Source organism: Heptranchias perlo, chromosome 26 (genome assembly GCF_035084215.1).
Source record: "Heptranchias perlo isolate sHepPer1 chromosome 26, sHepPer1.hap1, whole genome shotgun sequence".
NCBI classification, from domain to species: Eukaryota; Metazoa; Chordata; class Chondrichthyes; order Hexanchiformes; family Hexanchidae; genus Heptranchias; species Heptranchias perlo.
The window spans coordinates 7,306,469-7,320,996 of record NC_090350.1 but is presented as its reverse complement, the minus strand read 5'-3'; the positions used below and the strand labels follow the sequence as shown (position 1 = coordinate 7,320,996).

General features: G+C 51.3%; 1 protein-coding gene across 5 annotated transcripts in view; it reads left to right on the top strand.

Annotated features, from left to right (window-relative positions):
- col16a1 (collagen, type XVI, alpha 1) overlaps window positions 1-14,528 on the top strand; it is a 410,059-nt gene that overhangs the window by 267,903 nt on the left and 127,628 nt on the right. For all 5 annotated transcript variants that reach the window (XM_068006392.1, XM_068006393.1, XM_068006394.1 and 2 more), the window contains 4 exons: window positions 2,157-2,192; window positions 9,104-9,157; window positions 12,023-12,091; window positions 14,092-14,145. In XM_068006392.1, coding sequence (XP_067862493.1) covers window positions 2,157-2,192; window positions 9,104-9,157; window positions 12,023-12,091; window positions 14,092-14,145 — 213 coding nt within the window. The remainder of the gene's footprint in view (window positions 1-2,156; window positions 2,193-9,103; window positions 9,158-12,022; window positions 12,092-14,091; window positions 14,146-14,528) is intronic.

Here is a 14,528-nt window from a genome sequence, read left to right as displayed (position 1 = left end):
TGTACACAGTCCCTTTCTCATTCCCCCTTGTACACAGCCCCTTTCTCATTCCCCTTTGTACACAGTCCCTTTCTCATTCCGCTTTGTACACAGTCCCTTTCTCATTCCCCCTTGTACACAGTCCCTTTCTCATTCCCCCTTGTACACAGTCCCTTTCTCATTTCCCCTTTGTACACAGCCCCTTTCTCATTCCCCTTTGTACACAGTCCCTTTCTCATTCCCCCTTGTACACAGCCCCTTTCTCATTACCCTTTGTACACAGTCCCTTTCTCATTCCCCTTTGTACACAGTCCCTTTCTCATTCCCCCTTGTACACAGCCCCTTTCTCATTCCCCTTTGTACACAGTCCCTTTCTCATTCCGCTTTGTACACAGTCCCTTTCTCATTCCCCCTTGTACACAGTCCCTTTCTCATTCCCCCTTGTACACAGTCCCTTTCTCATTCCCCTTTGTACACAGCCCCTTTCCCATTCCCCTTTGTACACAGTCCCTTTCTCATTCCCCCTTGTACACAGACCCTTTCTCATTCCCCTTTGTACACAGCCCCTTTCTCATTCCCCCTTGTACACAGTCCCTTTCTCATTCCCCCTTGTACACAGTCCCTTTCCCATTCCCCTTTGTACACAGTCCCTTTCTCATTCCCCCTTGTACACAGACCCTTTCTCATTCCCCTTTGTACACAGCCCCTTTCTCATTCCCCTTTATACACAGCCCCTTTCTCATTCCGCTTTGTACACAGTCCCTTTCTCATTAACCCTTGTACACAGCCCCTTTCTCATCCCCCTTTATACACAGCCCCTTTCTCATTCCACCTTGTACACAGCCCCTTTCTCATTGCCCCTTGTACACAGCCCCTTTCTCATCCCCCTTTATACACAGCCCCTTTCTTATTCCGCTTTGTACACAGTCCCTTTCTCATTCCCCCTTGTACACAGTCCCTTTCTCATTCCCCCTTGTACACAGCCCCTTTCTCATTCCACCTTGTACACAGCCCCTTTCTCATTGCCCCTTGTACACAGCCCCTTTCTCATCCCCCTTTATACACAGCCCCTTTCTTATTCCGCTTTGTACACAGTCCCTTTCTCATTCCCCCTTGTACACAGTCCCTTTCTCATTCCCCTTTGTACACAGACCCTTTCTCATTCCCCCTTGTACACAGTCCCTTTCTCATTCCCCTTTTTTCCTGCCTTTTTCGTGGTAACTTTTCTTCCTTCGAGCCCTGTTTTATTTGACCTCGTTCTCTATCCTGCTCAGCTGCTCCCTGTTCTCGGCATCGTTTATTGTCCACACGGGGCCTGGATAGATTTCTGACCAAGTACCGGTCAGCTGGTGAACGTTTCTTTCTAATGTTTCCCTCGATCTCCATCCTCTTTCTCCTTTTCTGTTTTCCCATCTCGGTTGCTTCAGACACTGTGGGCCTGCCGATGCTCCTCACCCCAGTCACCGGTTACAGACAGGGCTAGCAGAGGCTGAGAATTCCCATCAGAGCTGTGATTGCGACCCCTTGTTTCACTGCGAGGTTAGTGGGCTCACTCTCACTCTGCTTATTTCTCACTCTTTGCCTTCTGCCCTCTGACACTTGCTCTTTCTTCCCCTCTTACTCTGCCTCTGTCTCTCTCTCTCTCCTGGTCTCTGTCCCTCTCTCTGTCTCTCTCAGTCACTCTCTCAACCTCCCTCTCTGTCTCTTTCTCTCTTTCTCACTCTCTGTTTCGGTCTCTCTCTCTCTCTCTCTCTCTGTCTGTCTCTGTCTGTCGCTCCCTCTCTCAGTCTGTCTCTCTCTTGGTCTGTCTCTCTCTCGGTCTTTCTATCTCTCTCTGTCTCCGTCTCTCAGGCTCTCTCTCTCGGTCTCTCTCCCTCTGTCTCTCTGTCTCTGTCTCTGTCTCTCACTCCCTCTCTGTCTCTCTTTCTCTGTCTCTCTGCCTCTCTCTCTCTCTCTCTCTCCCTCTCTGTCTCTCTCTCTGCCTCTCTCTCTCTCTTTGTCTCTCTCTCTCCCTCTGTCTGTCTGTCTCCCTCTCTGTCTCTCTCCCTTTCTGTCTCTCTCCCTCTCTGTCTCTCTCTCTAGCTGTCACTCACACTTGATCAGTTTTGAACGGTGATAATCTCACTAGTCCAGTGTAGATTATGAAAATATTTAGGTTTAACTTTGGTTATCTTTAGGGAAAGGATGGCACGATGGGAGAACCAGGAAAACCGGTGAGTGAATCCTTGGAATGTTTTAATAATTGCAGGAAATGGATTATATTCTGATGCTCACAGACAAACGAGAGTGACTGCTGACCCTTGCCCTTTGTCCTTGCCTGGCATTGAAGGACGGTGCCTCACCTGTGCCAGAGAAGCTCCAATCTGTTGTCAACCCTGAGCGTCAGCCTGCGTTCATGGGCCCGTACGTAGAGTGGCGAGACTCACAGTGCCAGTGTGTGCAAACAGCTTTTACCCAGCTGCAGACACAATGCGCTCACTGCCTGAGATGAGATCTGCTCAAAGGACTGGCGACCTGTCGGCTTGTATCTGGTAAATGTCAGCGGTTCCTGTGCTCATCGGTACCTCTGGTCACCGGGCTGTTCCCAGGTGTTCTACCAGTGCTGGCACCGTGCCAACTTCACCTCCTCAGCTCAAGGGGTCTGAGATTCATCTCCGTGATCCAGAATTGCTCTGAACATAAGGCAGCAATGGAGCTTAGAGAAGAGAGAGTTTAATGTTCCCTGGCCTATGTCTGTCCCAAAACTGAACTAAGACTTCAATACCAGGTGGCAATAGGGACATGGGAATTGCTGGACAATAAAAGACCGCGGTCCATCTAGTTCCCCTTTTACCATCCTGGGAGTCCCACGATACAACGATGATGGAATTGTTGATTAATCACAGTGATCAATCTCTATCAATGAGTCTACAACAGACCCGGACATGAGGTGAGGAAAACCCCAGTGGTGGAGTGTTCTGGGAACCATCGGTCCAAAGTCACCTGTTCCTCCCAAGTCTGTTACACTCACCTCATGTCATGACTCTAATTACTCATAGACTGTATCCCAAAATATTATTTACTGAAAGAAATCTCTCTAATTTACATTTGAATGAATCAACACTATCTGCTTCCACCATCTCCCTCGGGAGCCTGGTCCATAGATTGACCTCTCACTCACTGAATTAATGTTTTCCAAGCCCTTAGCCAGAGTTTTGGGTCCAGTTCTGGGCCCCACACTTTAGGAAAAATGTCAAGGTCTTGGAGAGGGTGCAGAGGAAATTTATCAGAATGGCAAAAGGGATGAGGGACTTCAGTTATGTGGAGAGACTGGAGAATCTGGGATTGTTCCCCTTAGAGCAGAGAAGGTTCAAGGGAGATTTGATAGAGGTGTTCAAAATCATGAAGGGTTTTGATAGAGTAAATAAGGAGAAACTGTTTCCAGTGGCAGAAGGGTCGGTAACCAGAGGACACAGATTTAAGGTAATTGGCAAAAGAGCCAGAGGGGAGATGAGGAGAAATTTTTTTACATGGCGATTTGTTATGATCTGGAATTCACGGCCTGAAAGGGCGGTTGAAGCAGATTCAGTAATAACTTTCAAAAGGGAGTTGGTTAAGTCCTCAAAAAATAAAAATTTGCAGGTCTATGGGGAAAGAGCAGGTGAGTGGGATTAATTGGATAGCTCTTTCAAAGAGCCGGCACAGGCACGATGGGCTGAATGGCCTCCTTCTGTGCTGTATCGTTCTACGTTCCCCCCGTCAGTGCTCAATGCGTCTTAAACCTGTGTAGAACCAGCAGTGTCTGATCCGGAGATCGGGGGGTGATGGGGGGCAGGCAGTCCGAGGGGGGTGATTCACCATTACGGCCTTGTGCACTGCTTCCTACCCACCACCTCCTGTAAGTGCAGCCTCAGCGCAGGGAGCTCAGGGCGTGGACCCCACCCTCTGCTCCATCTCTGTGTGAGTAGGAGATGAACGCGTTATTCGTAGCCGTGGGATGGACAATCAGTCCCTGAGCTTCCATTGTATAATCGTCTCCTCCAGGGGCAAAGGTACTGAGGTGAACCAGTGCGTCACATAGCAACAGGAGGAGGCCATTCAGCCCCTCGAGCCTGTTCCGCCATACAATCAGATCATGGCTGATCTGTACCTTAACTCCATCTACCCGCCTTGGTTCCATAACCCTTAATACCCTGAAACAACAATAATCGATCAATCTCAGTGTTAAAATTTTCAATTGTCCCCCAGCCTCAACAGCTTTTTGGGGGAGAGAGTTCCAGATTTCCACTCCCCTTTGTGTGAAGAAGTGCTTCCTGACATCACCCCTGAACGGCCCAGCTCTAATTTTAACATTGTGCCCCTTGTTCTGGACTCTCCCACCAGAGGAAATAGTTTCTCTCTATCGACCCTATCAAATCCTTTAATCATCTTAAACACCTCAATTAAATCACCCCTTAATCTTCTATACTCAAGGGAATACAGGCCTAGTCTGTGCAACCTGTTCTTATAATTTAACCCTTTTAGCCCAGGTATCATTCTGGTGAATCTGCGCTACACTCCCTCACACACTTTACGTCAGGGCAGAGAGTCTGAAGTGTTTCTAATGACAGTCAGTGAGCTCCTGGTGCCAGCTCGCTCGGGACACCCCAACCTCCACTTGGCTCCTCTGTAGGGAGGTGGAGAGGAGAGGCAATGGGAGAGACAGTGGGAGAGAGCCAGTGAGAGGCAGTGGAAGTGGCAAAGGAGAGAGGAAGTGGGAGAGGCAATGGGAGAGAGTCAGGGCAAGTCAGGGAGAGGCAGTGGGAGAGAGTCAGGGCAAGTCAGGGAGAGGCAGTGGGAGAGAGTCAGGGAGAGGCAGTGGGAGAGAGTCAGGGCAAGTCAGGGAGAGGCAGTGGGAGAGAGTCAGGGAGAGGCAGTGGGAGAGAGTCAGGGAGAGGCAGTGGGAGAGAGTCAGGGAGAGGCAGTGGGAGAGAGTCAGGGAGAGGCAATGGGAGAGAGGCAGCGGGAGTGAGGTAGGGAGAGGCAGCCTGCATTGTGTTTTAGTACGGGACTGTGTGTTGTGTGCAGGAGGATCAGGAAAGAGCTGTCAGGCCGGGTAATTTAAAACCATCCCCGTGGATAGGACCATCCGCAGATATCGGAGTGAGTTCCGTTCTGAGACCAGTGCAGAAATGGTCGGCCGATCACATCTCCTTTCACCAATGAATGTGTTCGAGTTAGGAGAGGTGGCGATCTCCTCCCCCTCACCCCCACCCCCTGAAATCCCCCCTCCTGGGGAAGTTCCTCCTCCTAGTTGCACAGCTCATTGCTACTTTAGTGCTGCAGAGAGCAGTGAAATGATTCAGAGTGTCGCCCTCCATTGCACAAACAGGAGTGTGCAGCGAGGGGAAAGCTAGACTGTAATACCAGATCGGGGCCAGCAGGTGGGGATGCTGCGCTGTGCAAAATCCTGCCCTTCAGTACAGGGGCTTTGGACAGTGTACACACTGACCCCCTTCACAATGCAGCCCACTGCGCTGGGCTTTGGACAGTGTACACACTGACCTCCTTCACAATGCAGCCCACTGCGCTGGGCTTTGGACAGTGTACACACTGACCCCCTTCACAATGCAGCCCACTGCGCTGGGCTTTGGACAGTGTACACACTGACCCCCTTCACAATGCAGCCCACTGTGCTGGGCTTTGGACAGTGTACACACTGACCCCTTCACAATGCAGCCCACTACGCTGGGCTTTGGACAGTGTACACACTGACCCCCTTCACAATGCAGCCCACTGTGCTGGGCTTTGGACAGTGTACACACTGACCCCCTTCACAATGCAGCCCACTGCGCTGGGCTTTGGACAGTGTACACGCTGACCCCCTTCACAATGCAGCCCACTGCGCTGGGCTTTGGACAGTGTACACACTGACCCCTTCACAATGCAGCCCACTGCGCTGGGCTTTGGACAGTGTACACGCTGACCCCCTTCACAATGCAGCCCACTGCGCTGGGCTTTGGACAGTGTACACGCTGACCCCCTTCACAATGCAGCCCACTGCGCTGGGCTTTGGACAGTGTACACACTGACCCCTTCACAATGCAGCCCACTGCGCTGGGCTTTGGACAGTGTACACGCTGACCCCCTTCACAATGCAGCCCACTACGCTGGGCTTTGGACAGTGTACACACTGACCCCCTTCACAATGCAGCCCACTGCGCTGGGCTTTGGACAGTGTACACACTGACCCCCTTCACAATGCAGCCCACTGCGCTGGGCTTTGGACAGTGTACACACTGACCCCCTTCACAATGCAGCCCACTGCGCTGGGCTTTGGACTCACAGTTCAACAAACCAGTTTGTTGTTGAAATAATTCCAGTCCCTCCCCTCCCTCAGACTTACCTTCCTCCTACAGTCTCAGGCTTTTAAAAGAAAGAAAGAAAGACCGGCATCTGCAGACTTTGTGTCGTCCAGTCACTACTTGCTGATTACTCCCATCCTTCTTTAATCTTTCCGTGGTACTCGTTTCCTGCACAGTGGGTCTGGCCCCTCCTCCCGGCTTTCTCATTGTAAACACAGAGCATCAGTTCCTCTCTGTGACCAAACACGGGATAAACGGCTGCAGTGGGGAGATAGATTCCCAGGAACACAGTTCCCTCCTGTGGAAAGGATCTGGCCTCCATTCACAGGTCATTGTAGAGGGAGCTTTACTCTGTATCTAACCCGTGCTGTACCTGCCCTGGGAGTGTTTGATGGGACAGTGTAGAGGGAGCTTTACTCTGTATCTAACCCGTGCTGTACCTGCCCTGGGAGTGTTTGATGGGACAGTGTAGAGGGAGCTTTACTCTGTATCTAATCCGTGCTGTACCTGCCCTGGGAGTGTTTGATGGGACAGTTTAGAGGGAGCTTTACTCTGTATCTAACCCGTGCTGTACCTGCTCTGGGAGTGTTTGATGGGACAGTGTAGAGGGAGCTTTACTCTGTATCTAACCCGTGCTGTACCTGCCCTGGGAGTGTTTGATGGGACAGTGTAGAGGGAGCTTTACTCTGTATCTAACCCGTGCTGTACCTGCCCTGGGAGTGTTTGATGGGACAGTGTAGAGGGAGCTTTACTCTGTATCTAACCCGTGCTGTACCTGCCCTGGGAGTGTTTGATGGGACAGTGTAGAGGGAGCTTTACTCTGTATCTAACCCGTGCTGTCTGTGCCCTGGGAGTGTTTGATGGGACAGTGTAGAGGGAGCTTTACTCTGTATCTAACCCGTGCTGTCTGTGCCCTGGGAGTGTTTGATGGGACAGTGTAGAGGGAGCTTTACTCTGTATCTAACCCGTGCTGTACCTGCCCTGGGAGTGTTTGATGGGACAGTGTAGAGGGAGTTTGACTCTGTATCTAACCCGTGCTGTACCTGCCCTGGGAGTGTTTGATGGGACAGTGTAGAGGGAGCTTTACTCTGTATCTAACCTGTGCTGTACCTGCCCTGGGAGTGTTTGATGGGACAGTGTAGAGGGAGCTTTACTCTGTATCTAACCTGTGCTGTACCTGCCCTGGGAGTGTTTGATGGGACAGTGTAGAGGGAGCTTTACTCTGTATCTAACCCATGCTGTACCTGCCCTGGGAGTGTTTGATGGGACAGTGTAGAGGGAGCTTTACTCTGTATCTAACCTGTGCTGTACCTGCTCTGGGAGTGTTTGATGGGACAGTGTAGAGGGAGCTTTACTCTGTATCTAACCCATGCTGTACCTGCCCTGGGAGTGTTTGATGGGTCAGTGTAGAGGGAGCTTTACTCTGTATCTAACCTGTGCTGTACCTGCCCTGGGAGTGTTTGATGGGACATTGTAGAGGGAGCTTTACTCTGTATCCAACCCGTGCTGTACCTGCCCTGGGAGTGTTTGATGGGACAGTGTAGAGGGAGTTTTACTCTGTATCTAACCCGTGCTGTACCTGCCCTGGGAGTGTTTGATGGGATGGTGTAGAGGGAGCTTTACTCTGTATCTAACCCGTGCTGTACCTGCCCTGGGAGTGTTTGATGGGACAGTGTAGAGGGAGCTTTACTCGGTATCTAACCCGTGCTGTATGTGCCCTGGGAGTGTTTGAATCTGACACCTGGTGACATTGGGACTGAGGTGTTCACTGCCACAAAACACCTTCATTAAGTCACAGTGACAGCGCTTCTGAATATTGGGATTTCCAAATTGATGAACTAAAGGCGGTGACGGACTGGCAGTGGGGCAGTGCCAATGGGCGTGGGCATAATTGGCCTTATTCCGTGCCTGACCCGTTCGCGCTGCTATCAGTAGAACAATCACCAGAGCCTTTGCTGCACATCATTGGCGAAAGAAACTAAATGGTGCAATTTTAAAGGGGGTACAGGAACAGAGAGACCTGGGGGTTCACACACACAAATCTTTGAAGGTGGCAGGACAAGTTGAGAAGACATAGAGCGTTTGGGATCCTGGGCTTTATTAATAGAGGCAGAGAGTACAAAAGCAAGGAGGTTATACTAAACCTTTATAAAACACCGGTTAGGCCTCAGCTGGAGTATAGTGTCCGATTCTGGACACACACTTTAGGAAGGATGTCAGGACCTTAGAGAGGATGCAGAAAAGATTTACTAGAATGGTTCCAGGGATGAGGGACTTTAGTTATGTGGAGAGACTGGAGAATCTGGGGTTGTTCTCCTTAGAGCAGAGAAGGTTAAGGAGAGATTTGATAGAGGTGTTCAAAATCATGAGTTTTGACAGAGTAAATAAGGAGAAACTATTTCCAGTGGCAGAAGGGTCGGTAACCAGAGGACACAGATTTAAGGTAATTGGCAAAAGAACCAGAAGGGAGACGAGGAGACATTTTTTTACGCAGCAAATTGTTATGATCTGGAATGCACTGCCTGAGAGGGCGGTGGAAGCAGATTCAATAATAACTTTCAAAAGGGAATTGGATAAATACTTGAAGGGAAAAAATTTGCAGGTCTACAGGGGAAAGAGCAGGGGAGTGGGACTAATTGGATAGCTCTTTCAAGGAGCCAGCACAGGCACGATGGGCCAAATGGCCTCCTTCTGTGCTGTATCATTATATAATTAACTTCCCTTTCACCATGAAGGAGTGTCCCAGCCACCTGACCCGGTCCTTTGTACAGACACCTCCTGACCCTTGTGTTTCTCTGCAGGGTCGACCAGGAGTCCCCGGGACACCAGGATCTGAAGGACCAAAGGGCAGCAAAGTAAGTCTACAATTCACTTTACCTTTTATAAAATGCTCCGATTCCTCACTCCCATTCTCCCGTTTACTCGCTGTGATGAGCTAGTTTAAAATTGAGGTTCTTGGCTGTGAAATTCGGTGATTGTCGTCTCACCCCCGGGCAGTGTGGGACCCCCAGAACTGGACCCGTGGGCAGTGTGGGACCCCCAGAACTGGACCCCAGGGCAGTGTGGGACCCCCAGAACTGGACCCCAGGGCAGTGTGGGACCCCCAGAACTGGACCCCAGGGCAGTGTGGGACCCCCAGAACTTGAGCCCTGGGACCCCCGGGCCGTGCGGGACCCTCAGACCAGGACCACTGTGCTGTGCAGGACCCCCAGACCGGGACCCCCAGATCAGGACCCCCTGGCTGTGCGGGAGCCCTGGATACCGCCAGCAGAACACGTGAACCCTGCCCCAGATGACGGGGATGGAATAATTAAGTGTCCGTGGGCAGGGGGCCCGCTCCTGTACTGGAGCAGCAGAGGTGCCCGTGGGACTGTCCAGCCGAGGATCAGAGTGACACGGTCCTGCCCCTTGGTCCTGCAAAGGGCCGTGTGTCTCTCCCAAAATCTTTATTGACTTCCTCGAAGGGAAACGCGGGCCTTAGTTTTAAGCTAATCGATCCCATCCATGATCTGTCCGAGGATCCTTCATGGGGTCTTTGGAAGGCCCATTGCAGAACTCCCACCTGGCTTCTGCTGGGCCTACTGTGGGCAAATGGGTGGAAATCCCAGCGTAGCTTGGCACTGCCCCAGTCACCCCTCCAAAGCTGCCCCCTGGCTGGGGGAGGTTAAAAGGTTCACTCATTACTCGCAGCCAGACCGTTACTCTAGACTCCTCCGAGGATCTATCCTTGCCTCCCTCCTCTTCCTCATCTACATGCTGCCCCTCGTTCACATAATTGGAAAACAAGGTGTCAGGTTCCACATGTGTGCTGACGACACCCAGCTCTATCTCACCACCACCTCTCTTGACCCCTCCACTGCCTTTCTGTTGTCAGATTGCTTGTTCGACATCCAGTATTGGATGACCTGCAATTTCCTCCAATTGCAAAGACTAAAGTCATTATCTTTGGCCCCCAACAAAAACTCCGTTCCCTCGCCACCGACTCCATCTCCCTCTCCCTGGCCACTGTCTGAGGCTGAACCAGACCGTTCACAACCTTGGCGCCTATTTGACCCTGAGATGACCCCATATCTGCTCCATCACCAAGACCGGCGACTTCCCCCTCCGTAACATCGCCCGTCTCCGCCCCTGCCTCAGCTCATCTGCTGCTGAAACCCTCATCCATGCCTTTGTTACCTCTAGACTGGATTATTCCAATGCTCTCCTATCCGGCCTCCCATCTTCCACCCTCCGTAAACTTGAGTTCATCCAAATCTCTGCTGCCCGTATCCTAACTCGCACCAACTCCCGTTCTCCCATCACCCCTTTGCTCGCTGACCTACATTGGCTCCCGGTCCCCCAAAATCTCCAATTTACAATTCTCATCCTCTTCTTTAAATCTCTTCATGGCCTTGCCCCTCCCTATCTCTAACCTCCTCCAGCCCTGCCACCTCCCAAACTCCGTGTTTTTCTGACGCTGGCCTCTTGTGCAGCGCTCCCCCCCTCCCTTCGCCCCACCATTGGCGGCCGTGCCTTCAGCTGTCCAGGCTCGAGGCTCTGGAATTCCCTCCCTGAACCTCTCCACCTCTCTCTCCTTCTTCAAGGCCTCCTTAAAACCCACCTCTTTGACCAAGCTTTTGATCAGCCCTCCGAATATCTCCTTCCTTGGCTTGGCGTCCATTATTCTCTGTTTACACCCCTTTGAAGCACCTTGTAACGTTTTTCTATGTTAAAGGCGCTATATAAATGCAACTTGTTGTGGACCTGGGAGTGTTTGATGGGACAGTGAAGGTGGGACTTTGCTCCAGTAATGCTTGATGCTGACACTGGGGGGGGTCAAAACATGGGAATAAATTCCATTCTCCAGCCCTGGGAGCCAACACTTGGAAAAACACAAAATTCAACCACCAAATAAGCTCTGCTTGGGCTGCACATTGTGAACACAGTTCTGTGTAATTATCGGTGCCCTTTAAGAATTGTCGATCCGAGGAATAATGTTTGGAAACATCCTGCACAGTTGTTTTGCTCCACAATCTGCTCCCAGGTGGAATTCCTGAATCCACTCAGGATCTCTGAGTTGAGCGGGAGCTTCCCATTGGAAACTGAAGGGAGGGGAAGAAGAGCAGGTGCTGAGTCTCGGAGGTGAGGTAGGGGAGTGGTTATGTTACTGGACGAGTAATCCAGAGGCCCGGGCTAATTATTCAGAGAACGTTCCGTTCAAATCCCACCGTGGAAGTTTGAGAATTTGAATTCAATTTTAAAAATCGGGGAAATAAAAAGCTGGTATCAGTAAAAGTGATTGTCCTAAAAACCCAATGGGTTCACTATCGGGAAGGAAACCTGCCGTCCTTACCCAGTCTGGGTCTGTATGTGACTCCAGTCCCACACCAACACGGTTGACTCTTAACCGCCCTCTGAACTGGCCGAGCAAAACACTCAGTTGTATCAAAACTGCTCTCAGTGGCTGAAGAAGAAAGCCCATCGCCACCTCAGGGCAACCAGGGGATGGGCAGTAAATGCCGGCCTTGCCAACGACTTCCACATCCCGAGAATTAATATGTAAAAGGTCAGCCCCAGGCAGCTCCTGTGTGTCCCTGACAGGGGCTTTTACAGAGGATTAGTGGGCAGGTCAGCGGGGTCCCGATAGTGGGAGAGAAATAACTTTTAAAAAAAGAAACTAGAGGCAAAATGCAAATAATTGTTTGAAACTCACTTTGCCAATTTTTTTGCTTGTGTTTTAGGGGAAAGCGGGAGAGCATGGGATCCCAGGTCACCCGGGGGCCCCTGGTGTGGGCTTACCTGGGGTACGGGTAAGTACCCTCTACTCACTTAAACCCTCTCAGCTCTGAGCAGGCGGCCTCAGCCGGCCCTCCATCCTTGGTGGCTCAGGCATCACTTCTGTGACGAGGCAGTGTCACAGTGCCTTGGAGATACAATGAGAGGCAACATCCAACTCAAAGGATCCCAATTCTTGGCACCTCCCCTTAAGGTGTCTTGGGTAACGTGGGGAAACTTAACTGTGTAAAATACCCCAAGGAAATGAAGGCCTGGAACTGGGAGGCATTGGCTCTTCTATCTGCTGGCTGTAGGAGGCCAGAGCGAAATGAGTTTGGTGCCGTCTCAATCCAGCTCCTGGAGGCATAAACAGAACCAGGAAATGCTCCGTGGGACCAACCTGACTCAGGGCCCTGCTTTGGGAAAAGAGAAAAAACGCATTTTACTACAATGGGGGTTCCCTCCTGAGGTAAGTTGTTGACGCAGAGTTAGAAAGAGCTTACTTCTGCATCTATCATATGCTGTACCTGCCCTGGGAGTGTTTGATGGGACAGTGTAGAGGGAGCTTTGCTCTGCATCTAACCCGTGCTGCACCTGCCCTGGGAGTGTTTGATTGGACAGTGTAGAGGGAGCTTTACTCTGTATCTAACCCGTGCTGTACCTGCCCTGGGAGTGTTTGATTGGACAGTGTAGAGGGAGCTTTACTCTGTATCTAATCCGTGCTGTACCTGCCCTGGGAGTGTTTGATGGGACAGTGTCGAGGGAGCTTTACTCTGTATCTAACCCATGCTGTACCTGCCCTGGGAGTGTTTGATGGGACAGTGTAGAGGGAGCTTTACTCTGTATCTAACCCGTGCTGTACCTGCCCTGGGAGTGTTTGATGGGACAGTGTAGAGGGAGCTTTACTCTGTATCTAACCCGTGCTGTACCTGCCCTGGGAGTGTTTGATGGGACAGTGTAGAGGGAGCTTTACTCTGTATCTAACCCGTGCTGTACCTGCCCTGGGAGTGTTTGATGGGACAGTGTCGAGGGAGCTTTACTCTGTATCTAACCCATGCTGTACCTGCCCTGGGAGTGTTTGATGGGACAGTGTAGAGGGAGCTTTACTCTGTATCTAACCCGTGCTGTACCTGCCCTGGGAGTGTTTGATGGGACAGTGTAGAGGGAGCTTTACTCTGTATCTAACCCGTGCTGTACCTGCCCTGGGAGTGTTTGATGGGACAGTGTAGAGGGAGCTTTACTCTGTATCTAACCCGTGCTGTACCTGCCCTGGGAGTGTTTGATGGGACAGTGTAGAGGGAGCTTTACTCTGTATCTAACCCGTGCTGGCCTGTGATGTTCCTGACCTGGGAGTGTCACCCCACTTAACCAAGTCTTGAGGACTCGGGTGCAGTTAAGGGCTGGGAATCTCCAGGTGTATCCTCGGGTTCAGCTGGATCTTAACCGAGTACAACTGCACACGGACCATTGGTAATCTGCTCACTGCCTCCCCAGACGGAACACCTTCCTGTTGGCACATTTGCCTGCAGGGTTATTTGCAGCTGAACAGGTAGAATCGCAGCCCCCAGTGCCGAGTTTACCTGCGCAGGACCCAGCAATGATCCAGAGAGGCTGGCCATTCATCAGCAGTGCTGTGTAGTACTGCGGACTAACCCAGTGCAGGTATTGGATCACTGGCCGTACCGCAGACGTGTGACTCTGTTCCAATCTGCTCAGGTCTGTTGGAAATCTGGACCCTCCGCTGCTTGAATTGTAGTTGCTCCTGGATGCTCCCAGCGAGTAATGGCAGCAGGACAGAATAGTGGGGCCGGGGTCGGGGGGGGGTCTGTTTATGGGGGGCACAATCCTACCCAATAGTCTCTATGGCACTGATTTAAATCAACGAAATTGCAGTTAACCAAACTATTTCACTCTGTTAAAAGAGGAATACTTGAAATCAACACCCAGTTACAGTGTTTGTTCCCCACCATGTAATAAATGTGAAGGTCTCTCTGACCCTCCCCCCCATTGACTGATTGTTCTTTGTATTTACCAGGGAAAGGATGGAGAGACCGGAGATTCAGGGTTACCAGGGAAACGAGGCCTACCAGTAAGTACTGTTCAATCTATTATTAATAATGATGCCCCATTCGCATTTGACTTGCGCCACGATTGACTGGTTAGCCGGCTCCGACTGGCTGGGGTCAGACAGGATGGGTGAGGGGGGGTCTGGTGCACATGGGCCGTATCCCAGGCACCACTTCAGGAAAGGAGCAGAGAGACGAGAAGGAAACTAGAGGAGAACGGGAAGGATTGAATGGGAACCATCAGCAGGACAGGGAGTGGCTGGCCCTGCGTTCCCTGGAACACTGTAAATTACGCCGTTTCATGACCCAATCTCCCCGTCGTGAACTTACTCCGAAATTTCCTGGAAAAGTAATTTGAATCCGCTGCAGTCAGTGTAATAGCGAATCAGGGATCTCGCGAGTGGCC